Here is an 18,532-nt window from a genome sequence, read left to right as displayed (position 1 = left end):
TTTTTGAGCAGCAAATCAGTATAATAAAATGATTTCTGAAGGATCGTTTAACACTGAAGACTGGAGTAATGATGCTGAAAATTAAGCTTTGCATTACAGGAATGAAATATGTTCCAAAATATAGAAAAATGTACATTTTAATAATACTTATACAAGGTTACTGTTTTGCTGTATTTTTGATCAAGTAAATACCACCATGGTATGTTCTAAATTAAAAAGTCTCTCATGTGAGTTTAGCAGTTTAGTTTCTCGTGTAAATAGGTCTTTGATACCCAAGGACAAAGAAGTCTAGTGTGTACTGAGGGTTTCTGGAGATCATTCGCATTGTCAAATTCCTAAGTGAAAAAACCATTGACACTCCCTTCCCTGAAGACTCTTATGTTGGACATCACAACAAAAAAGTGGCTTTAGAGATGAGGGTTTTAGGTTCACTGCTGCTGAAAAGTTGTTTCCTATGCAAAATGGCGTTAAAGGCTAGACCTTAAGAGAGTTTAACTGGATTCAACGACGGTAACTTTACCAACCAGTAAATCATGTAACCTTGAAAGTATGGCTCTTATGTATTCTTAGATGTATTATAGTCCGTCCTGAATGTGAATGTACCTCTTGGACCACAAATAAAAAATAAAAAAAAGCTTGTCTCGCCATAATTTGCCATATCTTTCAGATGTAAAAAAAAAAAGGTGCAAATCAGCAAAACTCACGACTAGCTTATGCTATATAAAATTTTATATATATATATATATATATATATATATACAGTCTTGTTCAAAATAATAGCAGTACAATGTGACTAACCAGAATAATCAAGGTTTTTCGTATTTTTTTTATTGCTACGTGGCAAACAAGTTACCAGTAGGTTCAGTAGATTCTGAGAAAACAAATGAGACCCAGCATTCATGATATGCACGCTCTTAAGGCTGTGCAATTGGGCAATTAGTTGAATTAGTTGAAAGGTGTGTGTTCAAAAAAATAGCAGTGTGGCATTCAATCACTGAGGTCATCAATTTTGTGAAGAAACAGGTGTGAATCAGGTGGCCCCTATTTAAGGATGAAGCCAACACTTGTTGAACATGCATTTGAAAGCTGAGGAAAATGGGTCGTTCAAGATATTGTTCAGAACAACAGCGTACTTTGATTAAAAAGTTGATTAGAGAGGGGAAAACCTATAAAGAGGTGCAAAAAATGATAGGCTGTTCAGCTAAAATGATCTCCAATGCCTTAAAATGGAGAGCAAAACCAGAGAGACGTGGAAGAAAACGGGAGACAACCATCAAAATGGATCGAAGAATAACCAGAATGGCAAAGGCTCAGCCAATGATCACCTCCAGGATGATCAAAGACAGTCTGGAGTTACCTGTAACTACTGTGACAGTTAGAAGACGTCTGTGTGAAGCTAATCTATTTTCAAGAATCCCCCGCAAAGTCCCTCTGTTAAAAAAAAGGCATGTGCAGAAGAGGTTACAATTTGCCAAAGAACACATCAACTGGCCTAAAGAGAAATGGAGGAACATTTTGTGGACTGATGAGAGTAAAATTGTTCTTTTTGGGTCCAAGGGCCACAGGCAGTTTGTGAGACGACCCCCAAACTCTGAATTCAAGCCACAGTACACAGTGAAGACAGTGAAGCATGGAGGTGCAAGCATCGTGATATGGGCATGTTTCTCCTACTATGGTGTTGGGCCTATTTATCGCATACCAGGGATCATGGATCAGTTTGCATATGTTAAAATACTTGAAGAGGTCATGTTGCCCTATGCTGAAGAGGACATGCCCTTGAAATGGTTGTTTCAACAAGACAATGACCCAAAACACACTAGTAAACGGGCAAAGTCTTGGTTCCAAACCAACAAAATTAATGTTATGGAGTGGCCAGCCCAATCTCCAGACCTTAATCCAATTGAGAACTTGTGGGGTGATATCAAAAATGCTGTTTCTGAAGCAAAACCAAGAAATGTGAATGAATTGTGGAATGCTGTTAAAGAATCATGGAGTGGAATAACAGCTGAGAGGTGCCACAAGTTGGTTGACTCCATGCCACACAGATGTCAAGCAGTTTTAAAAAACTGTGGTCATACAACTAAATATTAGTTTAGTGATTCACAGGATTGCTAAATCCCAGAAAAAAAAATGTTTGTACAAAATAGTTTTGAGTTTGTACAGTCAAAGGTAGACACTGCTATTTTTTTGAACACACCCCTTTCAACTAATTGCCCAATTGCACAGCCTTAAGAGCGTGCATATCATGAATGCTGGGTCTTGTTTGTTTTCTGACAATCTACTGAACCTACTGGTAACTTGTTTGCCACGTAGCAATAAAAAATATACTAAAAACCTTGATTATTCTGGTTAGTCACATTGTACTGCTTTTATTTTGAACAAGACTGTATATATATACACACACAGGTCCTTCTAAAAAAATTAGCATATTGTGAAAAAGTTCATTATTTTCCATAATGTAATGATAAAAATTAAACTTTCATATATTTTAGATTCATTGCAGACCAACTGAAATATTTCAGGTCTTTTATTGTTTTAATAATTATGATTTTGGCATACAGCTCATGAAAATCCAAAATTCCTATCTCAAAAAATTAGCATATTTCATCCGACCAATAAAAGAAAAGTGTTTTTAATACAAAAAAAGTCAACCTTCAAATAATTATGTTCAGTTATGCACTCAATACTTGGTCGGGAATCCTTTTGCAGAAATGACTGCTTCAATGCGGCGTGGCATGGAGGCAATCAGCCTGTGGCACTGCTGAGGTGTTATGGAGGCCCAGGATGCTTCGATAGCGGCCTTAAGCTCATCCAGAGTGTTGGGTCTTGCGTCTCTCAACTTTCTCTTCACAATATCCCACAGATTCTCTATGGGGTTCAGGTCAGAAGAGTTGGCAAGCCAATTGAGCACAGTAATACCATGGTCAGTAAACCATTTACCAGTGGTTTTGGCACTGTGAGCAGGTGCCAGGTCATGCTGAAAAATGAAATCTTCATCTCCATAAAGCTTTTCAGCAGATGGAAGCATGAAGTGCTCCAAAATCTCCTGATAGCTAGCTGCATTGACCCTGCCCTTGATAAAACACAGTGGACCAACACCAGCAGGTGACATGGCACCCCAGACCATCACTGACTGTGGGTACTTGACACTGGACTTCAGGCATTTTGGCATTTCCTTCTCCCCAGTCTTCCTCCAGACTCTGGCACCTTGATTTCCGAATGACATGCAAAATTTGCTTTCATCCGAAAAAAGTACTTTGGACCACTGAGCAACAGTCCAGTGCTGCTTCTCTGTAGCCCATTTCCTGCACATGCCTGTGCACGGTGGCTCTGGATGTTTCTACTCCAGACTCAGTCCACTGCTTCCGCAGGTCCCCCAAGGTCTGGAATCGGTCCTTCTCCACAATCTTCCTCAGGGTCCGGTCACCTCTTCTCGTTGTGCAGCGTTTTTTGCCACACTTTTTCCTTCCCACAGACTTCCCACTGAGGTGCCTTGATACAGCACTCTGGGAACAGCCTATTCGTTCAGACATTTCTTTCTGTGTCTTACCCTCTCGCTTGAGGGTGTCAATGATGGCCTTCTGGACAGCAGTCAGGTCGGCAGTCTTACCCATGATTGCGGTTTTGAGTAATGAACCAGGCTGGGAGTTTTTAAAAGCCTCAGGAATCTTTTGCAGGTGTTTAGAGTTAATTAGTTGATTCAGATGATTAGGTTAATAGCTCGTTTAGAGAACCTTTTCATGATATGCAAATTTTTTGAGATAGGAATTTGGGGTTTTCATGAGCTGTATGCCAAAATCATCAGTATTAAAACAATAAAAGACCTGAAATATTTCAGTTGGTGTGCAATGAATCTAAAATATGTGAAAGTAAAATTTTTATCATTACATTTCTGTCTTACACAACCATTATGGTCGTATTAAAAAAAAAGTTTTGCTTTATTAGGCTACAATCCAGTGGAGATTTGGCAAAACACTTTGAATGTTCCCTAATATAAAAACTATAGCTAAGTTTTTAATGGATGTACTCATAAATTGGGAAATGTAACCTGAGTGGTACAGGTTTTGAAATCCTCCGAGAACGAAGGTTACAAAGAGAAAATGAATGCTTCAGAATGCATTGAATTCCTCATTGTGAATTTTCCAAACAGGCCTAATGAATGGAGTCAGATTCTCCTGGTTTAGGGTGACAAGCTGAATTATTTAGCTCTGAATGTTTTCCAGTGTTCATTTCAGTCCTTTGTGACAGATTTTAGTCATACGAGGTATAAAAAAAAACTATTATATGCAGGCTTTGCATAAATCTGTGATCTGCTCTCTTTTATTCTGTAAACATGTAACACATGACATGGTCTCTTCGTTTGTATGTCACACCCAGAGAACCATTCAGATGTTTTTTATTGTATGAGGTGTTTGTTATCAGTAAATCCTCATACCCTTGGTTGCAGCTTTGTATGTTTGCTCTTTCTTTGTATTTGTGGTGGGAAGTAATGACGTTGGTGTTCTCCTCGCTGCTGTGTAACCCCTGTGGGCTTTAGGCCAGGCAACTCATGGCCCTTTTTATTACTAATTCATGTTCACGCACATAAGCATGCAGTGTTACCCACGTTACCCATCTGCATTCCAGCCATGTCGCTCTTACACTGCCTGGCACTGACATGACTTTCTGTGTGTCCGTGTGTGTGGCTGCAGACAATGAACCGAGTGTTTGAGACCAGTCAAAAGGAGATCTGGATGAACAGAATAATCTTGTGCTGGACAGTAAGAGACATTGAGAAGCGAGTGAAATCAAGGGAATGGTTTGGGTGATGTAACTCAAGAGGATTGTAAAGATAAAAAGAGTATTAATTATCAGTTATCTCAGGAGCTCTTGCAGTGTCCGAATGCATTTATAAGGGATAGTTTACCCAAAAATGAAAATTCTGTCATTTATTTACCCTCAATTTGTTGCAAAGCTGTATGAGTTTCGTTCCTCTGTTGATAAAAATAAAAATAAAAACTGGAAGAAAGTTGGTATCTGCATTTTTCTGTGATCAATAGAGGAAATAACACACTTTAAACTAAAATTAAAATATAAATAATAAAAAAATGTGTAACTTAACTTTTATAACACGAGGGGGACATGTGCCTCAGTGTCAATTTTTCCACAAATGCTTTCCAAATGTAAAAAAATAAGACATCACTGTATTCCTGTATTGGACAACCAGAGCTTCTGAAATTGATAATGTGTGAAATGATTGTTTAATTTATGATCTCCTGCCACAAACCTCCGTATGGAAACTCATACAGCAGCCTAAGCAAACACTGAGATAAGAAGCCATTCTTCCGATTGGTCACTAAAGCAAACATCCAGAAATCACAGCATGAAAACCATCAATATGATCCAGAAAGTTTTTCCTGAGCTTGTCTACGTTCACATGAAACTAGCTGTCTCTAACCCATCATGTGAAAAATACCTGGGAGTTTGTATTGGCCCCGCTCATGCATTTACGCTTTCTAGCAACTCCACTTCAAGCCAGCAAATCTGTTCTCAATGGCTCTCTGTTTCCACCTCCTCTATTTTGTTCATGTCCCTCCCTCTTGCTCATTTGAACCCTGTTCTGTTTTGTCTCTTCCTCTCCTGTTCTTTTTCTGTCTTGTCTTTTCTTATCCTAACATCACCTCTGTCTTTCTGCCTTCTGCCTTCTCCTATACGCTCATTCACAAATGCAAACAGACACAAAGAGAGACAAGTGCAGGTCCCTAGACAGCTGGTCTTGCGTCACAGAGAGCGCAAGTCGAGCCTCTTCTGTATGCAGTTTAGCCAGCTCAGCTCTACAGCGTGCAGACAGAGGAGGAGAGGAGGTCAGGTGTGTGTGTGTGTGTGTGTGTGTGTGTGCGCGCACAGGGTGAATGATCGCCTGGATATTTCACAGAAGATAAGAGGGATACAGATCTGTTAACCTTGGATAGCACGACTGGACAGCTTTAAATGAAGGAATCAATGTCTTTCCAGCCTTGACCATGCATCATTGTTAACAAACTCATTGTTTTTTTTCTGGCAATCAAGCTGTGACAGGAATCTACATGATTTGGTAAGAATAAAATTGTTTATATTTAATTTTCAATATATCGGGAAAATATTTTCAGTGCAGTTGTATTGCCATTGTTTAAATGAGTCTGTAGTACCTTTGAACATAGAAAAGTAATAATTAATATCTATTTATCAATATTTTTGATGTAGTCTAAACATCCTCAAAACTAAGATACTCAAAAATAGATAATTGTTCTAAGAACATATTTCTGATGATTTCAGTGTTTCAGGTTTTCTGTGTTTAAGCACAAACCTCACAAAATGTTATTTATTAAAGAGTAATAATTGACTAATGTGGTAAGAAAAATACATTTAATTACATTTAATTAATTTAATTTCTGTTAAAGCCTTAATTTATATAGTTCATACAATAAATGTAGCTTGTTTTATGTTTAGATGTTTTATTAGAAAAAACGTAAATACATATTTTTTTTTGGGGGGGGGGGGGGGGGGGGTCATTTGCTCCAAAAGCACTTTTATTTACAAGGCTGAATCTTAAGAAATAAATAAATAAAATATTTATTCCTAATGATGCATTATAAGGCAAATACATTTAAATCAAGGTATGTTCTATAAAAGTCTTTATAAAAATAATAATAATAATAAAAAAAATGACGATGCTGCTAAAAAGAACATTATTTTGTGTATTTGGTGTAATGAAACTTGTTTATACAGTTTTTTTTTTAAACATTATTTTTCAAATACCGTACATTATTGTTGCTCCTCTATGCCCCACCTTCTGAAACGCATTGATTTTTACAAAGCTCATCGTTCTGAAAAGCGAGGTGTGCTCTGATTGGCCAGCTATCAAGTGTGTTGTGATTGACTGAATACCTCAAGCATGTGACGGAAATGTTACGCCCCTTACCACATGGTGATGCCGTCTCCCAGCACGACCAGACAAAACCAATAAAACCCATTACAAACTAGGCATTTGTAGCATCCAGTGGGGACATAATTACTGATTATAATGGAAAATACTGTATTTTTATGCATTGCGTTGCATCGCATCTTGCCAAGTAAACATAAACCAAGTCTGCATTTGTGATCGGAAAAACAACAAACAACAAGCTCTACTCTACACTGCTCAAAACTCACATTTTAATCATCAGTGACAAATCCTTTACATATTAAAACGTACGAACTGTGAGTCAGGATTATTTGTCAGAACACCGGCACTGTAGGCTACTCTCCCAGGAAATGCGTTGCACACATCTGAATATTTGGGTTGAACTGTTCTGGAACAGGGTTGTAAATTGGGTGGTGTTATGCAAATCTTCTCACTCAGTGACATAGACATGGGGGCATGTTTGATCGAGGCGTTTCAAGAGGTGGTGGACGAGTCTTAACTTTTATAAAGAATATCTTTTTGGGTTTGAGACTTTATTCTTCGCAACTTTAGTGATCTTATCTATTCACAAACAGATTGTAACACTCCAAAGAGAAAGGAAAGCTTGAAATCGGATCATATTAAAGGGTTTTAAAGGGGTCATAGGATGCTACATGCAAGAATGAAGACAAGAATGACAAGAAGCGACTGAGGTGTTCTGTTGGATGTTATAATGAACATAGCAGTCGCCATTTACTCCCAACATCTGAGCCACTGAAGACACAGTGGATTACATTTGTTTTTGAAAGCAATGCGCCCCCAATCTACCTAAATGTGTCTATGTTCACGCGAATCATTCGGGGTCCAGCTTCACCTACAGAAGAAGTGAGTGTAAGGTTTTTTAATATTAATTTAAAAATAGCATTTCCTAACAATGTGCTAATTAGCAAGTTTCACAATAAATGCAAAAAGTAAACCGTCCCTCAGAGAGCGGCTGGAAGAGAGGGGCGGGTTCAGCAGAGCTCATTAACATTTAAAGGGACATGCTACAGAATGGCTTGCTCTGAAAAGAGCTGTTTTTGACAGGGTAAAAAATATATTTTTTACACTACCTTTGAGAAATTTTAACCAAACTATGTTACAGACTTTTTATTAAGACCCAAAAAGAATGGACCCTTTGGGCATCCAATGACCCCTTTATTATTTATACAGTTGTAATATTTATGGATGTTTGGAGATTTTGCTGGGAAATAAAAGAAAAACTCATATTATTTTTTTATTACTATGATTATTATGAATTTAAGATATTTTGCTGATGGAATGTCATTTGTTTTATTTCCAAAACACTTTTGGAGGCCTCACAGTGCTGATGAAACACTATCCATTTCATCCATTTGGACTGCTTTCTCAGGCAAAACAAAAGAAACCTTTATTCTATTTGTATGTCATCATCAAATTACAGTGCCTTCTTGTCTGATATGAATTTGCCAGTAGCACTTCAGATATAACATGTGACATTCTTTGTTAAATCACAGAAATGAACCAGATTGCATGGAGGAAAGACAATCATTGCACAGTTTAAATACACCCATGCGTAAACACAACAATCAGCATCTCCAAAGACTTTAATACGCTGGACTGATAGACCACAAATCTCCACGAAAACAATACTTGCTTGATGGATGCAAAGATGCATTTCTTTTTAGTTTTAGAGCTGCAGCTGCTGTAGTAATTCTTTGTGGTTCTGTAAAATCCTCTATTCGTGACCATCAGCATAACAATGATGATGTTGTTAGTGATTTTGCTGTCAACAAAGGATGACTTTGAAAAATGAAGGGTTAGAGATCGCTGCAAATAAAAACAATGGGTTCCTTCAGACTTCTTCTGGCCTTTCTAGATTTGGAGATAAACAGCTTTGTTCCTTCAGTCTCTCCGTCTATCTTTTGGTGCCGCTGTAGTCATAGTCATTGTAGTCAATGCTTTTAACATGCTCTCTTGGTAGTATTAGGTTATCCACATGTGGCCCTGCACTGCAGACATCTGATCCTGGTCTATGAGGCATGAAGAGATGTGGACAGTATCGCTTTTCTTCTGAATGCATAATTCATTTGCTGGACAACAACTGCAATGCATTCATCTCAGCATTAGAATTTATAATTCAATATATTTTTATTTGGAAATAAAAAAAATATATTTTGAATATGTTATGTTTTGTTGGGTAGTTTATATGACATGTCAACAGAGCTGGGTAGTAACTGGATTATGTACTCAGACTCTATAAATTAAGTACATTTTATAATACATATTTTAAAATACTCATTATTAGATTACAGTTACTTTTTACTGATTGCATGATTACATATTATTCACACAGTAGCAATAAATTATTCATAATTTGATTCTCCCAGATTCTTCTTTTCCATTGTTTAAATATTCAAGTCTTCCACACAAAAAACTGTCACCAGTCAGGTGGCTATGTTACACAGAAAACTGAGAGGCTTTTATTTTAATTAAACTTATTTATGATGTAATACATTACGCCTATTAGCTTTACATTAAATTCACTTACTGCAGTTCCTTCACAAACACTAGTTAGGGAAACTTTGACATCATGTAATGTTTAATGTAGCGTACTTCATTTTGTTAACGAATGGAATATATTTTCTTATTCTTTGTGTTTTTTATATAAATATGGTAGGCCATACAAGATTATAATTTTTAAATTAATGCAATCAACGAGTTAGGTCAAAAGTAATCTTAAAGTATTCAAAAAGTAGTTTGATTATATTACCTGGAATGTTTAATGTTATGGATTAGGTTGCATTACCCTGTCCCAAACAGGGGGGCAGGGTTTCATATTTTTTTGAAGCACCCCTGGGCGCCGCCATTGGCTAGCGGACCCCCACCTGCTGTTAGCATTCCATTGACTCCCATTCATTTTGGCGTCACTTTGACAGCGAATAACTTTACATCTGAGACGTTTAAAGACTCCATTTGTCCATTAATTATTTCTAAAGAAACACGAAAATGTATAGAAGGCTCCATTACATTGTATCTTACGTTATGGTCCCGTAGAAGCAGTTTTTGTAAAAAATAGGCTAACGATTGCGTCATAACCAGCGAGTCTCTGTCGCACAGTAGAGAAATTACCATATGGACAGGAGGAGAAGCTCGCAGACAATCTTTTACTGTCTATGAGGCTATCGGGGGGACGTGGAGGCATTAAGTCAAGAGAGATAATTAATCAGAATACTTACTCCTGTTCATGCTCACCTGGAAGATTCGATGGGGGATTCAGATTTCTCTTGGCACAGCGATTAGAAGATTTACAGGTTGCTCACCTGACATCTACGTCATCAAGCTCAGTTTGAGTCTGCACAGTACGCCCGACCCCCAGGAAGTGTGTGCTTCTAATTGACTTCACTTGTCTTCGTTGAATCCAATGGGGTCGCTGTGTTCTTTTACTGTCTATGGTACAAAATGGCACCCTAAACCCTCACAGTCTTCTGCTGAGTCTCCACTTTCATGATGTAATGCCGCTTTGACTGTCGGGTGAAAGTGCCGGCTCGGCATAAGTTCGTATCGAGGGCACATAAAGGCCCGCAAAGGGGGCGCTTGCGAGCACCCTTCTTAACACTAAAATGATGATTGGGATGCCCTATGCTCTCATTGACTCTATAGGCTGTCTTTTGAATCATTTGGCAGAAATGCATGCTGTCGTTTTTACCAAAAGCAACTCGCACCATCTAACGCTTCAGTTATCAATTGTAGTGAAAAGACCATGGACTTGGAGTACTTGGAGTACAATGTTATCCTTTGGACTAGGATAACATTGCTTCCCTTTTGAACGTTCACTCTTGTTATGTATGGGAAAACTCCTTTTTTCCAGTCTGCTTGTGTAGCTGCACAAACTAATGGTGCTTCAGCCCACCAGAAGGGATGGGCCTGACCATTATATAATTCTGCCCATAGCACCATTCATCAGATTACTCTCCTTCAGCGACAAAAATAATCTCTTTGTTGACTCTTCTACAAGAAAAAGCTGTGAAAGAAGCTCCAGCTCTGCTCACCACCGTGGTAAACCCCTCTGCTGCAGCGGCTCTCACCACCATTGACGGCCCTGAGGAAAAGGGGTACACCAAACCCCCCCGGAGAAAGCAATCTCCGCACATCTATGCCCACCATCTGCCCTCAGTTTAAAGGGCCATGCAATGCATCCATCTGAGCCCTGCAGGATCACCTCGTCCATCGCCAACAGGGCTTATGCAGCAGCCGGACAGGCCGGCTTGGTGCTGTACACAATGGCAATCCTTCAAGTGTTTCAAGCCAAACTTCTCCGTAGCATTGACAAGTCTGGCCAAGAGCACCAAGAGGCCTTTAAGGAGCTGTGCACAGATGCGCGCTACAAAGGCCACAGCACAAACGATCGGCAAGACCATGGCCAGCCTGGTGTTGTTGGAGTGCCACCTCTGGCTAATGCTAACAGAGATCAGGGATGCCGAGAAAATGGCCTTCCTCCCCACTTCCTCCCTAAACACCCTGGCACCACAGCTGCGGGCCGCAGCATCAGCTTCAGCGGAAAACGGAGCCTGCAATACTCTTCCCTTTCCCAAAGTGTCAAGGTCCCCACCCAAGAGTTGTGCTGGACCCTGAGTTGCAGAAGCCATCCTGAGGTACTAGAGAGGAAAAGGAGGGGCCTCGTTCTCGTCTCGGCCGGAACACCCCCAAAAACAGCTCGCCTTCATTCCTTACCTCTTCAAACACCTCTGAGAGATGGAGTTTAGTTTTCAGCAGGTCACATCCTGCAGGTGCAGCGCATACCCGAATATTTTACCACTGTGATAGTGGACCCACATACTTTAAAGAGCAAAATTACTCATCCTCTATCAATCACTTATACGAACGTAGACTCCCCACTTTTTCAAGGCGAGCTCTCGTTCGAGAAAATAAAACCTCTCGCCTCCCATTACACGGCCTGGGTATCCATTCCGGGAATCTTGAGATGTCTTTCGTAAACACTTTGACGAGGCTACTCGCTACAGTTTGCTCAAAGACTGCCCTTTAGAGGCGTTGTTCAAACTTCTGTCCTGGAGGTGCAAGCGCTGCTCACAAAAGGCGCTGTGGAAATAGTGCCCCCAGCAAACAGCGAGTCAGCCTTTTTCATATGCTATTTCCTTGTCCCAAAGAGAGACGGTTGGCTCAGACCCATTCTAGATCTCAGATATCTGAACAGCTTTGTTATGCGGCGGTCATTCAAGATGATGATGGTCAAAAAGATTCTCATTCATATGTGCCCCGAGGATTGGTTTTGACCGTGGATTTGAAAGATGTTTTCAAATCCACAAAGATGCACAGACCATTTTTGAGATTAGTGTTTGAGGGAGTGGCCTATCAGTACCCAGTCCTTCTGTTTGAACTGTCCCTGGCCCCACGCACTTTTACGAAGTGCACAGATGCCGCTTTGTCCCCTCTCTGTCAGATGGGAATCCCCGTATTGACAACCTCGACAATTGGCTTATTCTAGCCAGATCAGAACGGGAACAAAACCACATGCGGCCCCTTCAATTTTGGCTAAAAGCCAGAGTCCTGCCCCACGCTTGGCGGTTGGAGAAATTTCCGGTCAGGGTGGACCACCGCTATACTGTATAGAAGCTGTGGCCAACTGGAGGACCACTCACCTGTTTCAGACAGGAGTGGGGATGTGGGTTGCCTTCAGAAGGAAGTTATGATCACAACAGACGTGTCCAAATCCAGATCATCAGGCGAGTCAGGAAAGCCAAATGCTCCCTCGTCTTAGTAGCTCCTCATGGAAGAACCAGGCTTGTTTTCCAGAGCTGATGCAGCTCGTAACGATAGCCCAATTGTCCATCCCATTGTGGAGGGACCTTCTCTAGCAAGCGAAAGGTATGATTTGGCATCCCCGCCCAGAGCTGAGGAGACTTCATGTCTGGTACCTCGATGGGCCTCTGATAGGCTCCCAGCAAGAGTAAGCAACACCATTCTTGAGGCAAGGGCACCATCTACGAGATGGCTCTATGGCCAGAAATGGACAGTATTCCTCAATTGGTGCTCTGTGTGGCAAGTGGACCTGTTTTCATGTGCCGTGTCCTGCATGCTGACTTTTCTCCAAGAGCTTTTGGATAAGGGGTGTGCCCCATCCACACTCAAAGTATATGTTCTGGCAATCGCGGCAAATCATTCTCTCGAGGTTGGCCATTCAATAGGCAGCAACAACTTAGTCGTTACATTTCTGAAGGGCGCGAGGATACCTCCTCGGCACGGCCCGCCGTCTGATTGTCGCCATCTACCTTTGCCAGATTCTATAACTTAGACATCCCTGCCCCTGCAGGTGTGGATTCTATCTGTCTAACCCAGGGGTAGACAAGTTCAGTCCTAGAGAGCCACAGTCCAGCAGAGTTCAGCTTCAACCCTAATCAAACACACCTGAACAAGCTCATCAATGTCTTCAGGATTAATAAGTCTATAGGGAGGTGAGAGTTTTTTTAGGGTTGGAGCTGAACTGTGCAGGACTGTGGCTCTCCAGGACCGAACTTGCCGACCCCTGGTCTAACCTCTCATGTGGGTAGTTGTTTCTCATGCCCTCAGCTAAGTCCCTTGAATGATCTGATGAATGGCGCCACGGGCTGACTTATATAGCGGTTGGCTGGCTGAAGCACCATTGGTTTGTGCAGCTACATTTAGGCCTGTTATATTTGTTATGTTAAATATGCAGTTATATGACATTAGATTAATTGAGAGATTACATTAAATTTTTTTAAATATAAACAAAATATTAACCTGTTGACAAGTGGTGGAGACCAGTGAACCTTTTATCATATTTAATACACATGCAAGTAATACTGTACGTCATTATTTAGTCTTGAAAAACAATACATTATTAGTATGGTCAAAGCCTTGAAATTCATTTGACTTCCGTTTTGTTACAAACATCTTATAGTCACTATCAAATTTTAGAAGTCCATGACTTTCAAGCGAAAAATGAACTATGCATCCACTGAGGGGGAAAAATGTGTCTGCTTCTCATACTTTATGTCCCTAAGGGCTTTTAATCCAAAAATGTGCACTCAAAATGGGTTTCTCAAGTTTTCAAAGGGATACTTATGTTTACTTTAAATTTCTTTAGAGAGGAGTAGGCCTATTATTGTTTCCTATTTCAGTGGAAATAAATTGTTGATTGGAAATAGAGAATACCTTTAAATAAATAGTGACCTGCTACATCACTTAAAATGAAAATATTATAGAATTCCCCATAGCTGAATTACCTGCAATGCCACTGCAAATCCCCACATACATAAGATGTTTAGCAGATGTAGACCGCGTGGCTGAACTCGGGGGAGAAAAGCAGTTGAGTGAGAGCAGCAGTGTACCTAAATAATTGGGCACTTGAGGAAATGGTGATGAATATCTCTTAACACACTAGAAATGCTTCGATAATCAAATGTTAGCAGCAGAGGACTCTGCATATGTAAGCACAGCACATTTTACTGTATTTATGTAAAAGGGCCTTAAGAGATAATGAAGTTGCATTTTGTAGCACTAAATGATTATTAAAGTGTCTTTCTCGTTGTTACAGGGTTTTCTTTCAGGGTCCAACCAGGCAGCTATGATGGTTGGAAAGTCAGTCAGGCAGTGGAGGTCCATCGGTAAGGGACTGATCCTGGGTGCGCTCCTGACCACCTGCATGATTCTTTTGTACTGCCTGTCGGCCCCAGAGGTCCAGTTTGGCCTGCAAGAGTGAGTTCCTTAATGTATTTTGAATAAGAATAATGTACACTACAACAGAAAGCAGTTTATTCCATTTATTTCTGCAACCTAGTCAAAGTTTCAGTGGATCAGAGCAGTATTTTGGTATGAATTTCATGATGAAATAGCCAGGTAATATTTCATCCTACAATCAAAATAAAACAAAAATAATTTATATATTCATAAAGAAAATAAACCAGGTCTGCATTGTGATGTTATTTTCACGACAGTTATTAAGATAATTTCTCCGTGATTCTTCTGTCATTCTATCCTGACAGCTGCATTTATTTAGTAAGATTATGAAAAGTAATATAGTAAGATTATGAAAAGTAATATATCTATCTATCTATCTATCTATCTATCTATCTATATATATATATATATATATATATATATATATATATATATATATATATATATATATATATATATATATATATATATAACAAATTTATATATTAAAATATGAAATTTTTAAATTTTAACCTTAAGTATAATTATTTAATTTGATACAAAGGTGAATTTTCACCATTATTACTTGAGTCTTTAGTGTCATATTTCTTGTTATAAACAATGTTTAAAACAGTTGTGCTGTTTAATATTTTTTATGGAATAGTACCATTTTTCATGACTTTCATAACATTATAAAAAAAATTTAATTCTCACTTTTGATCTGTATAATTCATTTAAAAAATAATAAAATAATTCATTAAAAAAATCCATATGTATCTGTTTATACACCTGCTTAGTTGTCATTAAATTGTGCCACAAAGTATATTATTTTTTCAATATTTACTGTTTTATGTTAGGGTAAAATGTGGATAAAGATTTTCTCACGAAAACATTTTTGTGTGTGGGTGTTTATCTGTTTTAAGATCATAGTAGTGAAGAACTTGTTCTAAAAATGATATATCAGTGCATCAAAAATACATTCCCGTTACAATATTTTTGTTAATTTTTTGTTTTCAGGGTCCCAGTACCTTACTCATGTGCTCATCGCCCTTCTGCCGTCCACTCCTCAACGATCTCTAACAGCTCCCATCATGCCTCTGGGCAGCGAACCTGCACTCCTCAAGTGGACATCATGTTCATGAAAACCCATAAAACAGCTAGTAGCACTTTCCTCAACATTCTCTTTCGCTTCGGCGAAAAACACCACCTCAAATTTGCCTTCCCCAACAGCCGCAATGACTTCTTCTACCCTTCCCCTTTCCATCGCTCACAAGTGAAGGACTACAGGCCCGGAATGTGTTTCAACATCATCTGTAATCACATGCGTTTCAATGCTGCTGAGGTGGCCAAAGTGCTTCCAGCCGACACCTCGTATATCACAATCCTCCGGGACCCGGCTGATCTCGCGGAGTCCTCGTTCCACTATTTTGGACGCGTTGTACCTCTCACTTGGAAGCTTTCTGGAGATGATAAGCTGAGAGAGTTCCTGAAGGATCCGAAGCTCTATTACGACCCAGAGGGATTCAATTCGTTCTATCTTAAAAACTTGCTTTTCTTTGACTTTGGACAGGATAATAACTTAAATCCAGATGACCCAAAAGTGGACGAGGCCATTGAAGCAATCTCCAAGCACTTCCATTTGGTAATGCTGGTGGAGTATTTCGAAGAGTCACTCATCCTGCTCAAGGATGCACTCTGCTGGGACATGGAGGACTTGCTTTTCTTCAAACTCAATGCCCGGAAAGGTTCAACTGTGTCTAAACTGACTCCAGAGCTCAGGGCCAAAGCACTGGAGTGGAACGCCATCGACTGGAAGCTTTACCAGTATTTCAACGCCACATTCTGGAATAAAGTAGACGCTTACGGCAGAGAGCGCATGGCGAGAGATGTTGCAGAGCTGCGGCGCAAAAACGCAGAGATGGCTTCTATTTGCATTGAAGGAGGCCACGCTGTCGATGCAGGCAGCATCTTGGAGACGTCCATGCAGCCGTGGCAACCCATAGGTGAGAAGTCGATTATGGGATACAATCTGAAAAAGAATGTGGACAAAGCGCATGGAAAGCTCTGCAGGAAGATGCTCACGCCAGAGCTGCAGTATCTCACTGATATGGGTGTCAACCTGTGGATAACAAGACTGTGGGGTCGCATAAGAGAGATCCTTCACTGGTAGCTCAGAAGAAATGCTTTGCTTAGGTGAAAGGTCAGCACTGACTTTATGGGAGCTTGTTTCCGCCAGATAATAAAAGATTAAAATCTCATTGTGACTTTTAGCTCACAATTCCAGCTTTTTTTCTCTCAATTCTGAATTTATGTCTCACAGTAAAGACATTTTTCTCTGATTTGTTTCTTCCACAAATTACACTTTTTCTCATTAGAATTGCAATTTTTGCAATTAACTTTTTTTTCTCTTTTCTTTTTTTTTTTGTTGATAAAAACTATATCTCGATATAACTCTTTGTTGTTTTAACAGGCTTATTTCTGCCTGTAAAATAAATAGACATTTAAAAAACAATGTTAATTGTGAATTTTTATCGTAAAAATCTGACTTTTCTTCTCAGAAGTTTGTCTTTATTTGTGAGATATAAAATACAATAAGATTTTTTTTCTTTTTTTTCAGAGTTATTATAAGTTAACTTATATCACAATTCACAGTTTATATCTTGCAGTGCCTTACCTATGAAAAAAAGTGTCTAAATTTGGGAGATATATACTTGCAATTCTGATAAATAAAGATTGAATTGTGGAAGAAAAAAACTGCAGAAAAAGAGAGAGAAAGTTGTGAGATTTAAATTCTGAATTGCAAAATATAAACTCACAATCTGGAGAAGACCGAATTGTGAAAGAAGAAGGTCTGAATTGCAAGATAAAAATTCTGCAAATAATACAAATTCTAGCAATTCTTCAAAAAAGAGTTGGTGTTTTCTTTTATTCTGTGGTGGAAATAAGTTTCCATAGACTTGTATACAACCGACCTAAAACCTGTTTTTCTGTGTCAGAAAGAATTAAAAACATTAAAAGACATGACTGAATAAAACATTTTCATATTTAAATGAATCTTACCCAAATAAGTGGTGACAGTCACATCTTTAACATGTAAGTTTTGTGTTCAGAAATGTACTGTATGTCACCGCTATGTATTACATGTATGTAGTGTGTGGGTGCTTGAATCAATCATCAAAATGACCTCATTCTTTGAAGCTCTTATTGTTGGTGCCAATGGCAATAGCAATAATAATTTCTTGAACTGGTTTAGATTCATTCTGAACTTGAGCTTTACTGTTATCATCACATGAATGATACAGTAAATAACTCTGGCTTGGATGTTTAGTGGAGAGGTGCTTTTAAGCTGAAATGTGATGATGTCTTGGGCTTCACGTGGAAGAGGCCTCTGAGCAGCAATGAAATCCATGAAAGATGACAAAATAAAAACTTTGTGTAACACACTCCTGGCTCGTTCATGGTTCACTGTCACTGTTAGCACAGATCTATTCTGAGATCAGAATGGATAAAGGAATAAAGGAATAAACACAACTGACATTCTCTTCTCAAAAGAATAAAGCTGAAGTGCATTATGAATAGGATTGATCCAGGTTAGACTCTTGCAGAAAACCTTCTTGCAGTGGAGCTGTTTGATAATGCACACTGACCTCTCTCCGTACATGCCTTTAAAAAAAAACGTTCAACAGAAGATGGCCACTTCATAAATGCATTTCAGTGTGTTATGTACTGCAACTAAGCCTAGAAGAAGCACCATCCTAAGGGTAAGACATTTGATTGATTTTTATTTTCTATGTTTTGGAATGTGTGTGTGTGTGTGTGTGTGTGTGTGTGTGTGTCTGTGGGCATGTTTTTGTGACATATCAGGACACAACTCTGTATAATGACATGGGTATGAAACAGGTATTACAAGGAGAG

The 18,532-nt window shown here is 39.2% G+C and overlaps 1 protein-coding gene across 2 annotated transcripts; it reads left to right on the top strand.

Annotated features, from left to right (window-relative positions):
- Window positions 1-5,633: 5,633 nt before the first annotated feature.
- On the top strand, window positions 5,634-18,054 carry gal3st1a (galactose-3-O-sulfotransferase 1a). Of its 2 annotated transcripts, XM_026240682.1 has the most exons (3): window positions 5,634-6,073; window positions 14,496-14,656; window positions 15,635-18,054. In XM_026240682.1, exons 2-3 carry the CDS (start codon window positions 14,526-14,528, stop codon window positions 16,785-16,787), a joined length of 1,284 nt encoding a protein of 427 aa, XP_026096467.1. In that variant the 5' UTR covers window positions 5,634-6,073; window positions 14,496-14,525; the 3' UTR covers window positions 16,788-18,054. The 2 variants fall into 2 exon arrangements, with proteins under 2 accessions (XP_026096467.1, XP_026096466.1); XM_026240681.1 differs by lacking the exon at window positions 5,634-6,073 and having other exon boundaries at window positions 14,428-14,656.
- The last annotated feature ends 478 nt before the right edge of the window (window positions 18,055-18,532 follow it).

The sequence above is a fragment of the Carassius auratus genome, linkage group LG30F (genome assembly GCF_003368295.1).
Source record: "Carassius auratus strain Wakin linkage group LG30F, ASM336829v1, whole genome shotgun sequence".
NCBI classification, from domain to species: Eukaryota; Metazoa; Chordata; class Actinopteri; order Cypriniformes; family Cyprinidae; genus Carassius; species Carassius auratus.
Note: the sequence above shows the minus strand (reverse complement) of the source record. Positions and strands in the feature narration are given on the sequence as shown.